The sequence below is a fragment of the Aedes albopictus genome, chromosome 3, assembly GCF_035046485.1.
Source record: "Aedes albopictus strain Foshan chromosome 3, AalbF5, whole genome shotgun sequence".
NCBI classification, from domain to species: Eukaryota; Metazoa; Arthropoda; class Insecta; order Diptera; family Culicidae; genus Aedes; species Aedes albopictus.
Genome location: NC_085138.1, coordinates 400,469,095 through 400,490,836, shown reverse-complemented (window position 1 = coordinate 400,490,836; position 21,742 = coordinate 400,469,095). Strand labels below are relative to the sequence as shown.

General features: G+C 40.7%; 1 protein-coding gene across 1 annotated transcript; it reads left to right on the top strand.

Annotated features, from left to right (window-relative positions):
• The first annotated feature begins 219 nt into the window (after positions 1–219).
• LOC109426525 (dihydrolipoyl dehydrogenase, mitochondrial) lies at positions 220–12,553 on the top strand. The gene is made up of 4 exons (XM_019702059.3): positions 220–505; positions 715–870; positions 10,123–11,295; positions 11,996–12,553. Exons 1-4 carry the CDS (start codon positions 464–466, stop codon positions 12,149–12,151), a joined length of 1,527 nt encoding a protein of 508 aa, XP_019557604.3. The 5' UTR covers positions 220–463; the 3' UTR covers positions 12,152–12,553.
• Positions 12,554–21,742: the final 9,189 nt, after the last annotated feature.

Sequence of the window (21,742 nt, the reverse complement as noted above, 5' to 3'; positions counted from 1 at the left end):
TGCACTTAGCGGACTTGCAGTTGAAAAGCATTGCAGTTAAAGCGTTTTTCACCGTGCAAACGTCTACTGTATCGTAATCAACCATGGTTGCAGCTGCAGCTCTTTTCAAATGTTACGGCAACCTTCCTACCCCTGTTGCATCGTTTCTTCTTTCTGCTGTCATTCGCTCAAACATCAGCCGTTAAAATGTCAAAACGTGTCCAAAAAGAAAGCGAAAAACGACCCGAACAAAACGCATCGCTGCGCTGTCAGACGACACAACGAACACGAAGACAGGCGAGTGTGTGTGCTTCTGGAAGTGCTCTGGCTGGTGCCTCTATCTGATCTGAAGAGTGATTAATCATTCCTTCTGTTCCGACCGCGACGACGATATTCTTCCGGTTTTCGTTTTCGAGAGTGCATTGTTTCCCGGCCCGGACTGTTCTTGCTGCTGCCGTCGCGTAATTCCTTTACCAGTAAAAATATGCAGTGCAACATTCGGCATTTGGTGAACCTGGCTGCCAAGGTTAGTCACGTCCCAATCGAAATCGGATGTCGGAGCAGAGCAAAATCGATTATGCAACAAGAGACAGACAAGACAGAAATAGGTGGAAAGATTGAACAATATTTGCGCGAATGTGCGCGAGCGAAGGGATTAGGCGTTTTGTAACGAATTGCGGCGACCACGCAGGTTGATAATCTTCTGTGTTTGTTCTGTGTCCCCATTTGTTGTAGGGCAATGCGGCCGCTGGTTTGCGCAATCATGGAGCCATTCTCGGAGCGCTCTACGGTCGGTTCTACTCGACGACGCACGACGCTGACCTGGTGGTGATCGGTTCCGGTCCCGGTGGTTATGTCGCCTCCATCAAGGCTGCCCAGCTGGGAATGAAGGTGAGTGAAGCGGGATGGGACTAATCGTCGTGTCGTTGGGAGATCAGATGGTCTCCAGAATGAGCTGACGGTGAAATAATTAAAAATGTTGTTTACGTCATTCATCATACGCTCCTCATACGACGAGCCGCTCGAAGGCGAAGCTTACTAGGGGAGATCGGTGTAACACGCGTCGCATAAGGATAAGGAATGACTCGTTTTAGCCATGAAATGCTTTAGAATGTCCATTCTAGTTCCCGGTTCATCAAGTGTAAATATATTTTCTTCCAAATACTAAAAACTGTCAAGCAAATAATGTCGCGATACGATTTTTTTTTATCATTTATCATTTATTAGCTGCCGTTCAATGGGATGCATTTGAAAAGTTCTGGACCCAGCAGGGCATCGCTGCAAAGGTACGCCCAGATGCTCATGGCGGTGTAGCCTCAACAAGAATAAATTTCGCAAGTGAATAGGGGACGTCGGGATAATTTCGTCAATGGGGTAATTTGGCCAACAGTCAGATTGGCTAGCTACTATGCCTATGACTAAATAGATATTCCTGTCCAGTTATGCAACTTTGTTGCATTTTTGAAACAGAAATGGTTAAAATAATTTTATTTTAATAACTTTTGTTTTGTAAAACTTTGTTTTAGTGATTTAAAAGATTAAAAATTCTATCTTTTAGTCACTGGCGAGTCTAGCCTTTTCTTTTTTCTTACTCTCCTAAACAAACACGATACAGAGAAGCATGGATAGGGAAATATTGGGGTTTGTTTATTCATCCCACTGACGCGTATTATACTGATTTCCCCCTACGCGCATGCAACTGCTCTAGCTACGAGCGATGAGTTTGTTTTTGGATTGCTTGGATCGATGATTGCGGAGTTGTTATCACTTATCAGTAACATTATTGTATCATTCATTATTGAATCGAGCCTATTTACTGTGCAGATTAGAGAAAGTGGAAGACAAAGTATTTCGTTTATGCTTGATTAGTTGCTGTGCGTTTGCTATCAACACAGAGGTCGAGGTCACACAGTCAAAATTTGGAATTTGACTGGGAACAAATTCACAGATTGGAAGCTACGGATAATGATCAATGAACCAAACAAACAATACTTCACGGTCTTGAAAAATTTTTTGGCCGTCTAATTGTAGAATATGTCCAGAGTAATGGCTAGTACGCAGATCGCAAGAAATGTCTTGGCCTCATGCATGAAAAATTCAGGCAAGGAATTGCTGAAGAAATGAACAAGTGTTGCCTTTTTCCTACCCCAGTACAGAGCTGCGAAGAAACATCAAACCAAATGGAGCTTGCCGTGCAAAATTTTTTGACCATTCCGGTCAAGGAAGATGATGTCCATACCTAGTGTTGTATAGGCAATGAGGATAAAACAGCGTAACAAAAATTAACTTTTGGTCTGTCTCAAAGGCAAACTTATGTGTCTCTGACAGATTTTGGGCCGCTGAATCCGAATCCGGGCTCAGATTTTTTCAGGCACGTCACAATTTTGAGCTATACCCTAATTTATAGGGCAAAATATGCGATTTTGGGCTTTTTTGACTGCCAGCCATTAAGCATGGACATATTTTTTTTAAGTAATCAAAAGGTAAATTGGTCAATTAACGACTCATGCAGAATATTTCGTTTTACCAAATCAAATTTAATAGATTTAAGCATTTTATGTTAGTATGTAAACTTGCATGCAACTTTTGGAAGGTGACTTGTATGGGAAATATCGTACCTATCTTAAATAAATGGTAAAACGAATTATTTTACATGAGTCGTTAATTTAGATGTTAATTGACCAATTTACCTTTTGATTGATTGCCTAAAACAAATATTTCCATGATTGATGACTGGCAGTCAAAAAAGCTCAAAATCGCATATTTTGCCCCATAAATTTAGGTATAGCTCAAAATTCTGACGTGTTGGAGCAAATCTGAGCCCAGATTCGGATTCAGCGGCTCAAAATCTGTCAGAGACACATAAGTTTGCTCTTGAGACAAAAAAATGTTGCGCTGTGTAATGGACCTAAATTTAATAAATTTATTCTCACGGTGGTATTCAATGGGATACCGCAACAATAGGAACAAATACCGCAACATTAGAAATACAATGTTCTTTCAGATAAAAACGAATAAAATGCTCATAACAACCTCAAAGTGGCAACATTTTGTTATTTTCCCGTAGATAAAGGATAGATTTTATTATTTTCAATGGATCACTAAAATAACTAAAACGGCCGCTATGAAATGAACAGATAGCGCCACCGTAGCCTTATGTGTTTGACGTAACTCGACTGCTGTCACTGTGTTACCGTCCATATATGGTGGCGCTTTTGTTTTGATGCGGTAAGTAGCGGAAAAGTCGGCTTCAATGATCCATTCAATAATGTAAAAAGTTTGGTTGGGCGATACAATTGTGGTTTAAACATGAACCCAGTGCTTAACTCCTCCATGATCGGATGAATTACCCTATAAATTTCTTTAGTAATTTGACCAACGTTTCCTTCAGAAAGTCTTTTATATAATCCTTTAGAAAGAAAAAGCTCTAATATCGCTTAGAAAACCTTCCATTGTAAGTAAAAAGAAAATCGTGTCAAGTACTGTTCCTTTGAATTCCACTAAGAATTTGCATCCTTTGACAGATTCGTATTTCTACCTCAACTGTAAGGTCGTCTTCAGTGTCTTGTACTTGACTCGACTCAGTCAGTCAAGTCAGTCGAGTCAAGTACAAGACACTGAAGACGACCTTACAGTTGAGGTCGAAATACGTATCTGTCAAAAGAAGCAAATTCTTAGTGGATTCAAAGGAACAGTACTTAACACAATTTTCTTTTTACTTGCAGATATGCCCCTTACAAGCCCAGGTTAATCATCACCTTCCATTGATTCATTCCGAAATGTTCCATGTTGACTAGAGACGTAAATTTCTGCTAGAATTCCCCTAGAATATCCTCATGAATTCCTCCAGAAAACAATAAATTTGGATCTTGTACCGACTTTTCGATACCCTCTTCGAATGTGTGTAATCAGTTTCGTATCTTTGAATTCCGTCCTATGTTGTAACATAGGGCGGAATTAAAAGGTACGAAACTGATTACACTCATTCGAATAAATTTGGAATTGCTTTCAGAAATTTCTCTAGGTATTCCGTTGGAAAAACTGCCAATGAATTTATACCAAATTTCTCCAAAATCTTCTTTAGAAAGCCTTCCATGGATTCCATCAGAAATTTCTTCATAAAACCTTCCGGGGTTTTTTCCCTGGCCAAGTTCGCAGGGGTTGACGGTATTAAAGTGAAGGAGTTTCATTTTGATTATTGTAATGTAAGGTTCTTTAGTGAAACATATCACCTTTTTAACACTTTAATGCGCCTCCAACGGTTCATCACGAACCGGCTGCTGCAGATGGAGTATGGCTGATCATATGCATTAGACATGCTCGATAAACACGGAGGAACCGCTGGGGCTCAGTAGAGTCTATTCCCAAGCAATAGTTCCAAGTCGGTTGGATTTGAGATGGTTTTGATGATCGTTACAAATCGTAATAAAAGCACTACAGGATTTGTGACAGGTTTTGGAATCTTTCACAGCCAGCTGACTTCAAAATGTTGTTTGGGCTCTATTTCCCACTTTGAATGAGTGTAATCAGTTTCGTACCTTTTAATTCCGCCCTATGTTGCTTATCCTTTGACAGATACGCGTATTTCGACTACCACTTGTAATGTTCCTCAGTGTCAGTTGTCCACTCTACTGGATAACTGACACTGAGGAAGATTACAAGTGGTAGTCGAAATACGCGTATCTGTCAAAGGATAAGCAACATAGGGCGGAATTAAAAGGTACAAAACTGATTACATTCATTCAAAGAGGGTATTCTGCTTAGAGGGTTCGAAAAGTCGGTACAAGATCTATTTCCCACGTTTCTCGGTTGATTTTGATTAGTAATTTATTAATGTCGTAGTCGCTTTTTCGATTTTTTACAATGTTAGTTGGTCATATTTTCTTTAAAAAAAGCAATTAAAATCGACCGAAGAATCAATAGTGGGAAGGAGATTTGCAGCACTTAATTGTGCTGATAGATTCAAAGCTAACGTGCGAACACTTAAACGCATTGTTGACGTCAATGCGTTCGACGTGACATTTTGGACAAAAACTGACTGCTTTTTATTAACTGAACAACGTTACTTGTGTATGACTAGGTTGACATTTCTAGGCTACGCTTGAGAAAATGACATGGTTTATCTAGGTAGGACCGATAGAACAATTGAACGAATTTGAATATTTTTCATAGTGTTTGTAGCGGGATGAAAGTTGACATGAAATCTCTATTATTTTAAAATTTTATTGCAATCAACTGACCAACTGGCGTATTTTTGTTCATCTCTTAGACGGTATTATGACACCAGAAGAAAAATATCAGAAGTTCAGTTACGTGTTTCTGTGGGTTTTGGACCGATGACAATTTAATGACACAAGAGATGAACACAGAGAAGTAGAAAACGATTAGCGAAATCAAGAAAACAATTTGACACAGGATCGACTATATTTTAACATACAGGGTTCGATCAATTCGATGAAAAAAAAAAAAACAAACATACGACAACTGATTTAACGAGAAGTAAAACGTATCACAAAATCAAACAAGAAGACAAACACAAACCGTGTGACCATAACACTACATAGGCAAATCCTGACTGACTGACCAATTGAAAACTTTCCAATTTTCTACCGTAGCTTTCCGAGTCAGTTGCAACAGTGTCTTAATGGATATCAAACTGCTTCTGAAAGATTACGTTCTCTTTCCTATCTTCGGGTCTAGTGTAGAGGTTTCAACTCTATTCAGAGTGCAGCTAGAAACCTAGCAAAAAAAAAATATTATTTCGAAAATTTATACTGTGATTCTCCACAAATTCATTCAGGCATTATTTCACAAACTACTCCAGGAAATCTTACAAGAATTTCCATTGAAAATTCTTGCTGAAATGTCTCCCGGATTTTAATATATTCCAGCGGAGTTTATTCAGAGATTCCTACGTAATTTCATTCAGTATTTCCAGCAGAAATTCTTCTATAGATTCCAACAAAATCTCATGGACATTGCTTTAGTCTCTTTCTCTTCTACTGGCATTTATTTATCCAATGATTACAGAAAATTTTCTTACAGATTTTCTGGGAAACATTTTGATTGAACTTCAGAAGAAACCTTTGGTAAAGTTACCGGAAAATTATGGTAAAACTTATTGAACATATCGCCAAAAATGGGTAAAAACGATCGTTTGAGGTTTGCTGAAACCCGCTAAAACTCAGCTTTCCATCAATTACGTCACGCAAAAAATGCCCATTTTCAACCCCCCTCACCCCTATGTCACACTTTTTGAATGAGACGCTCAGCGTGCTTGTATGGGTATAATAACCGCAATGCACGTTAAAGTGCGTTCCGATTCTGCGTTTGGAACTGCTGGCAGCCGCTTTGGACACATTTTTGTTATCGATCGTAATTGATCATCGTAAATATCGTCCATTTGTAGCTACTAAAATCCTTACGACAACGAATGAATTCGAGTGGACAGATGGATACCCAGCAAATTCAATGTCGCCGACGAGGCTACGAAGTGGGGGCAGGACGCTGTTACAGGAGAATCTTCAGGAAGCAGAGGTGCAAACTGAAGTTTATCCAGATGAAGAAGCGTTGCTTTCGAAGTTCAGTGCAATATCTAAGGAAGAATCAATGGGCAAATCCACTCAAGATAAGTCAACTGTATGCGTTGTTATTTCCTGTTATGGACGAAATAGGAATTTTTCGAGTAAACGAACGCATCGGAAAAGCCAACCAGTTACCGATTATGTAGTGTAAAATATCCGATTAGGTATTCTCCAGGCTCCATCATGTTACACTGCTTCTTGCTGATCACAATCTATCACCGTGAATTCTTACATGGGAATAATGAAACAGTATGCAATGAAATGCATCAACGGTTCTACGTATCACAGCTTCGCGTACACTGAACCCAAACTTCATCCCGTAAGCGTCTGAAAACTGTTACGGTCGCGCCCCTTAAGGTTGAAGAATTCGTCATTGATGTAATTGTCATCATTAAAAATGCGAAATCAGTTTTCTCGTTCATAGCTGAAATTTGCGCAGTGAAATTGTATTCACTGTGTACCTTAACGATAACCAGTCGAAAATCGGATGACGATCAGACGGTCTAGTTGAACGCAGGATGATGATCAAGCGTATGTTTGCTCGAATGCCGAATAGGTGCCCTTTTCCCATGCGATCAAAACCGCTCTCACAGAAAAACAGACATCACACTCTGCTCGTCTCCCATCGATCACCTTTTTAACGGCTGATTCAAACATGCAGTAGTAATTTGATTGCCTACACGTGGCACTGGCATCGCTTTTGCTCTTGTTTGACGTTTGCTTACTACCGCCACCTGGATTTTCAGGAGATTTCCTTGCAACTTTTTTGATGAATAGTTTAATGAATGCCTGAAGTTATTTGGAATTTTTTTCGTATAATCCTGAGAGGAATTTGAAATTGAAGTTGCAAGAAATAAATAATACAATAATACAGTTACCAAAACTTTTGCTCAAACAGCATTAAAAAAAGACAATTACACCGTCTTCGACCTTGTGGCCTCTACAGACTGAACAATACTAACATTTGACAACGGACAACACATATAACACCCAGTGGCCCAGTGGAGATTTTTTCGTCCGACGAAAAGTTTTCCCCGACTGGAGCGGGAATCGAACCCACCACTCCGAGGCTTACGAGACACCTAAACGACTGACGCCGCTAATCGCTCGGCCACGTAGCCCACAAATTAATTTAGGCAAGAAATCATAATACCCACACGATTTGCACCATTTCATTGCAGAAATTGGGAATTGATCATCTCACCATACAAAAATGAAGCTCACTACTTTCAAACTAGTATGTTATTGGTTGCGTCCTATTATTAGAGTATTTACTAGGCCTTGCCATTGCAAAATCTCCTTACTGTACTACAAATTTTCGCTAGAAAAAAAAATCCAAGCAAAATAATTAGCGTTTACTAGTTGAATAAACCATTCTTTATTAAACGTCAGTTTAAGAAAACTTTATTCAGCCAGTGCCGTTTCTTGGGTTACGAATTGATTTTGACACCGTAAAATTTGTACTAATTGTAGTAATAGATTTTCGAATTCATAGAAAGGATTCTACTGGAATCTTTGGCGGTTTTTGTACTATCGCTGAATGATTTTTTAGAGACCTCCGGTAGCCCGTTGATGTATTTGAAGAAACTTCTTGGTGTTTATGTTTTGGGAAAGTGTCTTTTAAGGTTCTCATGATTCTCTGAACATTTAATCGAAGATTCTTGCTAAACTCTAATAGTGTTTTTTTAAGACACTTTTTAAATTTCTTACACGATTTGCGGCAAAATTGTTGATAGTTTTCGTTTAAAAATCTTAAGAAATTACCTTTTTACCCTTCTTACACCCATAAGAAGGGTATAAATATCGCTCGAAAAACCGACTTTCGATCCGAGGCCCGGAGGGCCGAGTCTCATATACCAATGAACTCAGCTCGACGAACTGAGCAAATGTCTGTATGTGTGTGTGTGTGTATGTGCGTTACAAAAAAAAAGTCACGCACGTTTCTCAGCCGTCTGTCAACCGATTTGAGTTCTCTTGGAAGCAAATGAAAGCTACTACATCCTAGTAGAACGCTATTGAATTTTTTTTCGATTGGACTTTTGGTTACCGAGATATCCCTCGAAGAGTACTTTTTAGTCATACATCTAAACTTTTTAAGATTTTTGACCAAGTGTATCATAATAAATATTTCGGCCGTTTGTCAATTGATTTGAGTTCTTTTGGCACAGAATGAAAGCTACAGCATCCTAGTAGGTCGCCCAGAAGTTTTATTTCGATTGGACATTTGGTTACAGAGATATCTTTCGAAGAGTACTTAGGATTTATACAACTAAACTTTTTGAGATTTTTGTCCAAGTGTATCATAATAAATATCTTAGCCGTCTGTCAACCGATTTTGGTTATCCTGACACCAAATGAAAGCTACAACATTTTAGTAGAACCCTATACAATTTCATTAGGATTGGACATTTGGTTACCGAGATATCTTTCAAAGAGTACTTGAGAGTAATACAGGTTAACTTTTTGAGAGATTTTTGACCAAGGGTACCATAATAAATATCTCAGCCGTCTGTCATCTGATTTGGGTTCTCTAAGCACCAAATGAAAGCTACAATATCCTTGTATAAGGCCCTGAAATTTTATTTCGATTCGACATTTGATTACTGAGATATCTTACGAAGAGTATTTCAATAAATTCTTTTTTATTATTATATTCACTTGTAATGCAAGATAAGTTTTTGACCAGTCCATGGGAAATTATTTTTCAATAAATAATGCTGTCCTCATACAAAGTGTATACTAGCAGGTAATTGTTTTCAACAAAGTTATAAATAGCAAATTACAAATACACAGGAATTTTATGAAAACTAACAATATGTTAAATGAAAGCTTTAAATTTATATATTGTGGGAAAAATGCAAGAACCGAACAGCCAAAATAACTAGCTAATGCCAAAACTGATTAACTTAGTAGATATATCATGTTTGTCCTTTTTACACCATAACCACGAATACCAAGTACTTCGGAGCTAATTTAATCGACTGATTAAGAGATATTAGACAAAGTGTATCTCGCTGATTTTCTTACCCTATTGTTAATCGATACAAGATCTTTTGGCAGTTAACAAAAGATACAATATTCCAGAATATGTAAGCTATTTTTTTTTTAATTTCACACAAGATTCTAGAAGGTGTCTGGCATTTCTGGTAGTTTAGTCCATGGTCCATGATGCTATTTTAGAAACCAATCCACTAGATGCCAAATCCACAATATTTTCTAGAACTTTTGGTCCATCACACAAAATAAATATGTTAAATACAAATAATACAACAATAGTTTTAATAAGTGTAAGAAGGGTTCTGTTCACCATAGGTGGATTAAATCGGGTTTTTTAATTGTTGTTATCGAGTATCAAGAAGAACATGAACAGTTTCTGCACTTATCACTAGGGGTCTACTATCTGCTTGCAACTTCATTACTTGTTGTTTTTTTAATTGGGTCTTGGAATGTTAGTAGATTTTCGAAGAATTATCAGTGAAGATCGTCGGAATGATTGTTATTTATTTTCTGCTGGATGACTTAGAATTGATTGAATTATTTTTTTTTCTTTCTACTCCAGACCGTCTGCATTGAGAAGAACGACACCCTTGGCGGTACCTGCCTTAATGTGGGTTGCATCCCGTCGAAAGCCCTGCTGAACAACTCGCACTACTACCATATGGCCCACTCGGGTGACCTGGCCTCCCGTGGTGTCCTGGTCGATAACGTGCGCCTGGACCTTAGCGTTTTGATGGACCAGAAATCGAAAGCCGTCAAATCGCTGACCGGTGGAATCGCCCAGCTGTTCAAGAAAAACAAGGTCACCCACGTCAATGGGTTCGGTACTATTACCGGACCGAACACTGTTGTTGCCAAGATGGCCGATGGCAGTGAGGAGGTGGTCAACGCCAAGAACATCATGATTGCCACCGGCTCGGAAGTTACTCCGTTCCCGGGCATCGAGATCGACGAGGAAACGATCGTATCGTCTACCGGAGCCCTGAAGCTGAAGGAGGTCCCGAAACGCATGGGACTGATCGGAGCTGGAGTTATCGGTTTGGAGTTGGGTTCCGTCTGGGGTCGTCTGGGAGCCGAGGTAACCGCCATTGAATTCTTGACCTCGATTGGCGGTGCCGGAATCGATCAGGAAGTTTCCAAGAGCTTCCAGAAGATCCTGACGAAGCAGGGCTTCAAATTCCTGCTAGGAACAAAGGTCGTCGCTGCATCAAAATCCGGAAACGGAGTGATCGTTAGTGTTGAAAATGTCAAGGATGGTAGCAAGCAGGAGCTGGAATTCGACGTCTTGCTGGTTTCTGTGGGTCGTCGTCCGTACACCGAAGGTCTTGGCCTGGAGAACGTTGGAATCGTCAAGGATGATCGAGGCCGTGTCCCAGTGAACAGTGTGTTCCAGACGATTGTTCCGAGTATCTACGCCATCGGAGACTGTATCCATGGTCCCATGCTGGCCCACAAGGCCGAAGATGAGGGTATCGTGTGCGTGGAAGGTATGCAGGGAGGCCACGTCCATATCGACTACAACTGCGTTCCAAGTGTGGTGTATACCCATCCGGAAGTGGCATGGGTTGGCAAGAACGAGGAGGAACTTAAGAATGAGGGCATTGCCTACAACGTTGGCAAGTTCCCGTTCATGGCCAACTCTCGTGCCAAGACTAACAATGATACCGATGGGTTCGTCAAGGTTCTGGCAGATAAGCAGACTGATCGCGTGCTTGGCGTGCATATTATTGGACCGGTGAGTTTTTGTTTCCTACTTAATCCATATCCGTCAATAGTTTTGAGAAGAATATACAGAATTTTACGCATTATTGAAGTATACTGTCTGCGGTGAGATTCATCACCGGGGTTCTAAGAAGGATTCTTCCCTAAATTCTCAAATAATTCCTCCATGGTATCTTCCGGAATTCATTTCGAAATTTCCTCCGCGATTCATTCATAGATTGTTATTTGGAAACTATCCGGAGATTCCTTACAAGATTCAGCAGAGCTCTTGGCGGGATTCTTCCCGAGATTCCTTCAGGGATTCTTCCCGAGATTCCTTCAGGGATTCGTCCCGGGACTCCTTTCGGGAATGCTCCTGGGATTCCTCCAATAATTCATTCTGGATTTTTTCCTGGGATTCCTCCTGTTTTTCATAAAACTACCTATGTTTGTTTTTTAAATCATGATTAATGATAGCAACATTATTGAAAGATTTCAATTGAGAGATACAATGAACCTAAGGGAACGTCCATAAATTACGTCACGCAAAAATGTCCATTTTCAACCCCCCTTCCCCTCATGTCACACTTTTTGTTCGAGAACTATTAAATTTATGTATGGGTCGTCACACTTTGCTGAACCCCCCTCCCCCTTCAAAGCGTGACGTAATGTATGGACGTTCCCTAATGGGTAAAATAAGAATTTCTAACAAAAATTTAATGATCTTTCCGCAGGCCGCTGGTGAGCTGATTAACGAGTCTGTCCTCGCTATGGAATACGGAGCGTCCGCGGAAGATGTTGCCCGTGTCTGCCATGCCCATCCCACATGTGCGGAAGCGCTACGAGAGGCCCATACGGCAGCCAGCTTCGGCAAGCCGATCAACTTCTAGTAAGCTAAGTTTGTACCATATAAATAACATAAAACCGATAAACTCTGCGCATGAGAGAAGGAGAGCGACCGATCTGTGGGCGAGTGGGGGATTAATTTTGGCGGCAATCCCTCGCTAATACGAGATATTAAAGTACATACCAACCAATTGGACGAATATCATTACAACTAGCGAAAGTGTTATCTCTTCGGCATAGTGCTGCACCGTGGCTAATAGTGCAAGGTAAGTCTCAACCAACTCCCTGACACCCTAGGATACTATGATACTAAAGCACTATGATTACATCTCGATCATATTGTTAGCGAACAAGTACCAGCAATTGAATATATGTACTTTTTTGTAAGCAAAAGCAAAACACTTATGAAGTATATTAAATTATTGTTTTAGAAACAATCGAAAGTATTTCTTATAGCTATTTCATATGTTGGAAAGAAATCATCCTTTTAAAACTCTCTGTTCAGCGTCAAAACAGTCAGCTGTTGGGTGGTCGAGCACTCGACATTGAAGAAGTCTTTTAGGCTCAGATGAAATAGCCCTATCTGTCCGAAGATAAGCACAAGTAAATAGTAGAATTAAAAGGAATTTGCTCGTCTTTACTAGGTCTTAGAAGTTATTCATTTTTGAATGTTTCTTTTGCAAGAGTGAGGTACCTAATACTTGAGTTTTTATTTTATTTTGCCTAGTGTTTCAAGTAAAAAAAAATCTACTAAAAGCTAAAAAAAGGTATGTATCTCGGATCTCTAACGAAGTGCGACAATAATGTTACCCGCGAGGTGAAAAGGCATAAACTAGGACATCACATATGGACATATACAACACAGAGCTAACATTTTGTCCTGTTACCCAAGTGGATAGCAATTTCCGATGTTGAGACCACTGTTGGCCTGTTGGATTATGCGTGCGGAAAAATTTGCACACTTGGCAAAGCGTGTACTGAAGGCTTTAGTGGGCATACTGAATCTCGTTTTAATATGAGACGTCTACACTTTGATGTCTCTGATAGGGAAGGGTCTACACACAAGGGTCTACTTCTAGTTGGTCATTGCCCGAAATGACCTGAATATAAGCCATCAAAGAAAATGATGAGATCTCATGATGCTCTAATACGCCAGAGCACTACAAATATGTATTTAATTTGGGACAATATTTACAAGTTAAAATGGGACATATAAATAAAACTTGTAATACAGTTCAAATCTCGTGGGTCTCAGACGTAGACAAAATTTGCATTGTATAAGACCTGATCCTCCCGGTTGCTATATACGGTCATAAGATTTGGACGTTGAAGGAAGTCGACCGGAAAGCGTTTAGTGTTTTGGACGTAAGGTGCTGCGAACAATATTCGATGGTAAAAAACAAAACCACCAGGGTGTGGGGCCGGCATTTTTAAGAATCCAACATCTTGTATGTAAACATTTGTGTATCCATAAAGGATTCCATTGTGGATACACGATAGATGTTGGCTTCTGTCAAATGCATAAGGTGGGATTAGGGTTGCCACATACATGAACAAAACGGCATCTGGCGCAGTCACATGAATCACGAGGTCTATCAAGTGTATACAGTGGATATGACCATGTAACTAATGGCGGTTCAGCCACAGCTACCGTTGGCTGAGGAGAGAGTCACAGAAGGTGACCCTTCCCAGCGGCTAACGAGACTCTGTATTAGGACCTCACATCTCAAGGGTCGGCACGCTTATCCTTGCTATTTCGCGGATTCAGGAAAACACTTGAGCTGCCTTTTTCACACTCCTGTTTATTCCTCCAAACTTTGTGCACTTCCTTTCTATCTTTCCCTAGCTCTCTACTTTCACACTACTTTCTTAATCTAGTCTGACCAGTGAAGCGAATTGTCAGACAAAAGAGGCACAAAACAAGCAACAAAGAAGGCGCGACGATTACTCTTTATCCCTACTGGTAACAGATAATGACATGATCTCGAAAATTTATGTTGCAGACAAAACGGAAGCTGAATTTGTTGCGTACTTTTCAACTCGTGAATATTCAATTATTACTAACGCAAAGTCGAAACTGTTTGATGATAGATCTTCAGCACAGTTGTTGTGTTTACCGACTCGAAGTTACCGTTCGAAAATCGCAATGCAAGGCTTAAAAATCTCTAAGCTCGTGGTGTACGATGCTAATCCTATTATTTTCAAGTTGGGACAAACTTATGTCGCATTGGGTGGATTGTCGCAACAAATACAGGTTGCGACATTGTCATTATTGCTGCGCGATGGTTGAATTTTGATTCACTGAGTCTGACCTTCTTTCCTCGGGGCCCCTTTCTACTGCTGCCATCATCTGCCGATCCTCTTCTTCCTCTCGTCCTTCTTCTTCTTCTTCTTCTTCTTCTTCTTCTTCTTCTTCTTCTTCTTCTTTAATGTCCTTTGCGGCGGGTCTGTGTCATTTGGCATAAAGTCATTTGGCATAACGCCGTTTGGCATAAGGTCACTTGGCATAAAGACATTTGGCATAACGGTCATTTGGCATAATGGACACTTGGCATAATAAAGAAGGGTGCATTTCGATTATGCCAAATGTCCATTATGCCAAATCACCGTTATGCCAAATGTCTTTATGCCAAGTGACCTTATGCCAAACGACCTTATGCCAAATGACTTTATGCCAAATGTCCCGCTCCCCTTTGCGGCCTATGCCATCCGATCGAGCCAGGAAGTCCGCGGCCGCCGGAGCACGGGCCTCATGTTGGTCCTCTGCCTGGAGTAACGAATGGCCGGATCTTCATCTGCCCAAGTCTTTGCCGGATATCGTCACGGCGGAGGGTGACCCATTTTAGGGTTAGGGTTCCCCTCTATGCTTGTGGTAAAACCACGGTAAAACTACGGGGTTCTGTGTCCTTGCAATCCACCACACACACAATAGGAACATATTAGACACTACAAGTACAACGGACTTCACGAGTGTCGATCACTTGGGCAAAAGGCCGTTTCATAGGTCAATTGAGGATCTCCAAGATCCTAATGGCCTCCTTTCGCTACCAACGTCTACGTCCATGATTCAGGCAAGGCAGAGGCATCTGGTGGCTAATGTTGAAGGATGATGGTAACTGCTATCTATAGCTGCGTCCTTTTCGGGTGACTAGCAAACACAAAGAGTGGAAACAACCAACACAAACACTTCCCTGAATTTTAAATAAACAAACAGGCGAAAACTACACTAGACCGCGACAAACTCTTAATAACCTGCTGAGGGGGTACTACGAACCGTTACAACCAAATGAATGTCATCAATGTGTTTCAGCAGGGGCATCTCGGCGATAAAAAAAATGTACATGCTGCAGCCACAAGCAATAGATCAGCACGAAGGGAAAGGTCTGCCGATTGAAGAAAAGTTTTTACAGATTTGAGCAGTCAAGCCGAGTGTGGATCCATTATTCGGCACTCGAGTGCCAAATTGGATGGCGCGCATGGATCCGAGTCTTTTCGCAGTTCCTAATGAATCGCAGAATACAGAGGATGACTCAAAAAATACTGAATAAGGGGAATGTTTCGATACTTAAAGCCGGGCTGGCTATCATTCCTTCCATTTCGGGTAGCTGATCATCTGGAACGAGTTCGAGCGAGTCGATGTCGTGTCGTAGGTACACCACTCTGAGGAGGAAGTCGGGCCCATTCCACCAGACTTCAAGTCTTCAGCGTTTCGGGTAGTTGGCCTCGGGACTCGTACTCCTATCGGTAGACATTTCGACAATGATTTTTCATAAGGGTCTAACTGACTTGATCGATTTCTCTTCGTCGACTCTCTTTCGCTAATAACTTGATCAAAACGAACAAAATCATTATTCTTTTTGTTTCTATAGCAAGATGTAGGTAGTCATCTCCTTCGCATTTCAATCAAACATTTTTAGGAAAACTCAATACACATTCTGTAATATGTAACACAAAGAGAGGATCGATGAAGAGAAATCGAAAATTTTAGTTAGGCCCTAATGAAGAATCAGTGTCGATTTGTGCTTTTTTGAAGGACAGCTATTCGGTTTCGTACGAACAGCTGTAGCTGGTTGAGCGGATTCGTTATCCAGGCCAGGACACTCGTACTGTCGCACCACAGCACAACCTCCCGGAACGTCAAATCCTGGGCTTGGAACACCTTCTGCACCAACCGGTTGTGGTTGAGACATCGGAGAACTCACGGTTCGTACGCAATCATCCCATCGAATGCTACGCATGTTTGAATGTCGATGTGGCAAATATAACAGGGAGGTTTGCAATTCGTTCTACTCCGTGACTTCGTCGACCGAATCGTCCCAGCCAGTTTTCAGCTGCCATAGAGCTTCGCCAACACTAAGACCGGCGGCACTAGGCCCTGAGGTTCGAAGATCCTAACGATCTCCGAATACATCAATCTTTTCGTCATTTGTTGGTCAGCATCAGCTGACGGCTTCGGATGGCTGACAATGAACTAAAAGTCAGCACCCGGGTCCCAGAGCTGACCGAGCACTTTGATGGCATCGTTCACTCCTCGTTCTTTGATTGACAATTTTTTTATCACGGAAATGTGCTCGAGAGTTCGAGCACCACTTATGGATCGGGAATCCGCCACGTTCGAGTATTTGCTGGAGTAGTCGTAGGGCCGCGGTGGCTTCTTCCACCGTTTCTGCGCCGGATAGCACATATATACGTTTCCTCCTCCACGATGCGAGAGGGATTGGGTAGGCATCGATTACGGAACAATCTCCAAGACCCGCAGCGATTGCGACGGGTGGGGTCTCCAAAAAATCCGCAGAAAACATCAGCCTTGCACCGCTTGTAGAATTTGACGATACATTTTCGATACTTACCCGGAAAAGGCAATCTTGTGCTTCCGGAACCGCAGGACGGTAAAACGCAAGTCTTTCTGTACTACGGAACCTCCCTGTAGCACTTCGTTCAGAGACAGGTCGGATGGCGACGTTCGGCGGGTCTTCAGCTTCACAAACTTCATGGCTGTTTTCAAGAACTTCGCACTCCCGGTGGAACTCCACATATTGTGCCTGTAATTCGGGGTTGCGAGAAAGTCGTTTCTCTAGCATTAGGGACCTCTTGAGTGCAGTCGTCTTAGCTGGTCGATATTTTCTTTGAACGGTAGCTGCACGATAGACCGTTCACTCTCGTCTCGCTAATAAATACATGGAAATTGAGTGGGTATCGCATGCCAACTCCTCGGTCGAAAACTTGGGAGCATCGGGAGCATTCTCTCGATGTCACGGAGGTATGAATGGCTTGCCGAGAGACGTTGGATACTAGCAGATCGACAATTGGGGACTACGAAGGTGATGATTTTGTTTGCGGTTTTCTGTGAGAAAGTGAAGGAGGGAAGATTTTTTGCTTTTTTTTCACTCATACTCCCATAAGAAACCCCGTAGGAAGAAAGAGTGTTTCCCGGCTCATCAACCTTCGTAGTCGCGAATGACACCAGATACGATCTATCCAAAGTAGGTGTCTTGCAGAAAAGGACGGTAGTCCACTAGGTTCAGCTGGCTTGGCTTCAAGATAACGAAGAAGAGTTTTGCGCCGAACATCAGATCCACCTTGTCTGGTGTTTGTGGTTCGGAGTCGGCTAGAACCACTCCGTCGGGGATTTCCCAGTAGGAGTTATCAATTCTGGACGACGGAATCGTGCCTGTTACTCTCGGCTGCCCTGGAAGCTTGAAACTCGGGTCTTGATCATCAGCTCAACTGGTCGCGGGCCGAGGTCCGCAAGGCGTTGATGGCAGTAATCGGGACGTTTGCTGGTTATTTTGGTAGACCAAGACAATTAGCCAACTCTTCGATGACTTTCAGGAGCGCTCGCAGTTCCTTGTATGGCTGAAGTCATCTTCCTGAGGGCAAAAACCCATGGATGTGAGTCTCCACGATGACACGTTGATTCTCGAAGCGATGGGTCAAAATGCCCCAAGCAGAGTCATAGTCACCATCGCCAAGGACCTTCGTACTCAGTACACCAGCTGCCTCGTCGAAGAGCGCCGAGATGTGCATTAGATCTTGAAAGATCGCCTTGACTTTGGGTCAGGCAGCGTAGGTTCCATCGAACGTCGGAATCGGTACCTTCAGTGGTTGCTGTTGGATCATCACTTGAGGCGCTGCTATACTTACCGGAGGTACTGAAGAGCTCAGTTGTTTTCGCTGAGTCAGCGCTTCGACAACACTGGAGGCTTCGTAGTACATGTCTTCGTAGTTCGTGTTCCTCGATCGCTTCATCCGGTACTAGTCCCACTAATACTATCTGGGTGTGGAACACTGTGGATTTGACTAAACTCGACGTCGGTAGCACGCTTAGTTGGGCCATGACGAATATCTGGTTGCTGTCCAGTGCACGGTTAATCCTCAACAGCTTCATTTTTACTCGGGCACGCTGCCGAATGGCTTTCTCCCTACTCCTTTCTCGTTGCGCCATCCACTGCGGTTCTCCACTCAGCGAATCCGTGGAGAAGTGCTGGCTACGGAGGCAGATTCTGGCAGCACTTGTAGAAAATGCCATTATTAGAAAATTTTCCGACCAAACTTTTATCAAATCTGCTCAATTTCTAGTGATTTTGGCCATTTTTTGTGAGCGACCTCTTAAAATCAGTGTATTTGTTGTAACTTTCTCCAGACATTTTCAAATGTTCTACAAAGTTATTCAATATAACAAAATGCGTGTTTCTTCTGAAGACGGCAACATTGTAGCTTTAATATGTTTCTAGATATTCCACTATTTATGTTGTAAAATAGCCTTTTTCACGGCTTTGTAGCATTTACAGAAGTAAAATGGGGCTAGATTTTTCATTAGAATATGATACAATTTTATAATAGGTGGGTACTGGTTTTCTTGACATTCAAATAGACCTATAAAATATGTTAGCACGTAGCTGAAATTAATAACTTGAAGTACGATTGAAGATAAACCTTTGTCATCTGGGAAGAAAACATGTATTTTATCATATACAATCACTTTGTATAACATTTGAAAATTCCCAAAAATGTCTGGAAGAAGTTACAATAAAAAAAATATATTTAAGCGTCGTTTACAGAAAATTACCCATATCTTTTAAAATGGAGCAGGTAGAACAAAAGTTTGTACGGCAAGTTTTCTTATAATGGTAGTTCCTACAACTTTCCTGAAGACATCACTATATTCATGTATGGTAAAAATTGAATTTGATCTCACTACTACGTGAATTAATCACAGAAGTAATGCTTTCAAAACAAGGGCTCTCAAACAACTTTTTCGAAAAAACAGGGCTTGTAACACTTGTAAATTCAATTTTTCAAGGTCAAAATTATTCATAACATCAATTTGGGCTGCTTTTAAGCATCAAATCAATCATAAATTAACTCAAATATATTTCAAATAACACATCATTATCTGCGAAAGAAACGTATATTTTATCATACAGAACAACTTTGTAGAACATTTGAAATTCCCAAAAATATATGGAAAATGTTAAGTTACAGCAAAAAAAACTGGTTTTAAGGGGTCGATCACAAATAACGACAGATCTCTAGAAATTGAGCAGATATAACAAAAGTTTGTTCGGCAAGTTTTCTCATAATGACGTTTTTTACAACTTTGCTGAAATAGAAATCACATTTCTATCTCACTTCTTGGTGGATTAATCACATTAATGATACTTTCAAAAGAAGGGCTCTAATATACCAAATAACTTCTTGACCCTCCTAAGATGTTAGGTTTTCTGCACTACGACGGTGTAGTCCACAGTCATCGTGCTGCCCATGATCGCATATTTGACGCAACCACCATTGAGAATGTCAGCATTCACAAGCTAATACCTATCACATGTGCATAATTGTGACCAGTTCTAATCAATATAGCACAAGATCTAATCACTAGCTAGATATAAGCATGAAAAAAATCTTAAGTTTTACATTATTCAATGTTAAAATTTCAAAAAGTGTGTTGAAAACTACAGTGGCGCTTACGTCAACTATGCGAATATGGCAGCGTGCCCGTCTGAACCATATTGACACTAACATCTTACTAGAATTAAAATACACTAAGGGTCGATTTCTTTATCTCGGCTTAACCGGTAAGCCAATGTTACCCATATATATATAGTTAAACATGGTTTAAGGCTTAAGCCAGGGTGAAGAAATCGGCCCTAAACCTCTAAAATCAACTTTTCAGATCGAAAATGATTATGATCACAAAGTTGGGCCTTTGGAAACAGCCTGGTCCCTGGCCAAGATCACAGGGTTCGACGGTATTAAAGTGAAGGATGTTAATTGTAATTCTTGTAATGAAAATATCACCTTTAACACTTTAATGTGCCTCCAACGGTTCATTGTGAACCGGCTGCTACAGATGGAGTATGGCTGATTTATCAGAAATGCTCGATAAACAGGAGGGACCTGCTGGGGCCTAGTAGTTTCTATACCCAGAAAACAGTTCCGGTCGATTGAGTCTGGGAAGGTTTCGAGAGTCGTTGTAAATCATGCAAATTTTTGTGTTTTGTGACGAGTCTCGGAATATTTTTTGAGTCAGTAGACTTTGAACTGTTTCCTGGGCTTCCCACTATTCGGTTAAAACACTATACAAATACACATTTAATTCAAATATGAAATAATTAGTAGTATCTCGCGTATTCAATTTGCTAATACATAGTTCTCAACATTTGATGGGCTTTCGTGATTCAATTTTCTCTATAATTTTCAATATCAATTTAAAATAACTAAGAAACTAATAGTGGGAAGTGCAGCATTTAACAGTGCTTGCTTATAGATTCGAAGCTAACGTGTGATCAAGACGAAATCGACAAAAACTGACTACTTCGACTTTGACTAACGTAGACTATTTATGACAAATTAGATATTTTTACATTTTTCGACTGAGTGTATAAAAGGTTTTCTTTAATATGGACTTATTTGGACCGATGCTGATAGTGCTAGGGATGTGGACGAAAGACAACTTTCAAAGATAAAAAACAATACTAGAATGAGGATCAACGAAAATGGACATAACAAACACATCGACTATCTAATATACAGGGTGCGGCAGGAAAAAATGCGAAAAGTTCAAGGCACTATTACACGCTAAATATGGGATATATATGACTATTTTTTCATGACAGTGTATCAGTCAATATCTATATTCTAGCACTGAAAAATAAAAATGAACACATTTGATGTTTAACATGTGATAATGTAGGCCTAATAAGCGGATATCAATAAACTGCGCGCCCAATGGTCATTAAACAAAATGACTATAACAGTAACAAAATTAGCTCAAATTCGATGAACAACCAGACCACACTGATCCAGAGCCATGTAGTTTTACATACCAGATGAAATAAGTACATATATTTGATGATATTGTAGAGAAAATCAAAAATGTTGTTTTATCAGATGCGAAATTTAGCGACCTGTGCGATTTTTTGCGGTTTGAAAATTCTGGTTGTCTTCATCTTCAGGCGCCGCCCTGTAAAGGTTAGTGACCAAAATGGTAAATTTTTTAATTAACTTTTCAGAAAACTAGCCTATTATAGATCATGGAACGTTGAAACATAGATTGTTTAATGTCAAATGGACGAAAATGAGGTTTGAAGTTGAAAAACACTTTCGCATTTTTTCCTGCCGCATACTGTATC

Coding starts and splice junctions, on each gene's coding strand:
- LOC109426525 (XM_019702059.3), top strand. CDS start 464: ATGCAGTGCAACATTCGGCATTTGGTGAACCTGGCTGCCAAG. Junction 871..10,122: donor CTGCCCAGCTGGGAATGAAG/GTGAGTGAAGCG, acceptor TTTCTACTCCAG/ACCGTCTGCATTGAGAAGAA. Junction 11,296..11,995: donor GCGTGCATATTATTGGACCG/GTGAGTTTTTGT, acceptor ATCTTTCCGCAG/GCCGCTGGTGAGCTGATTAA.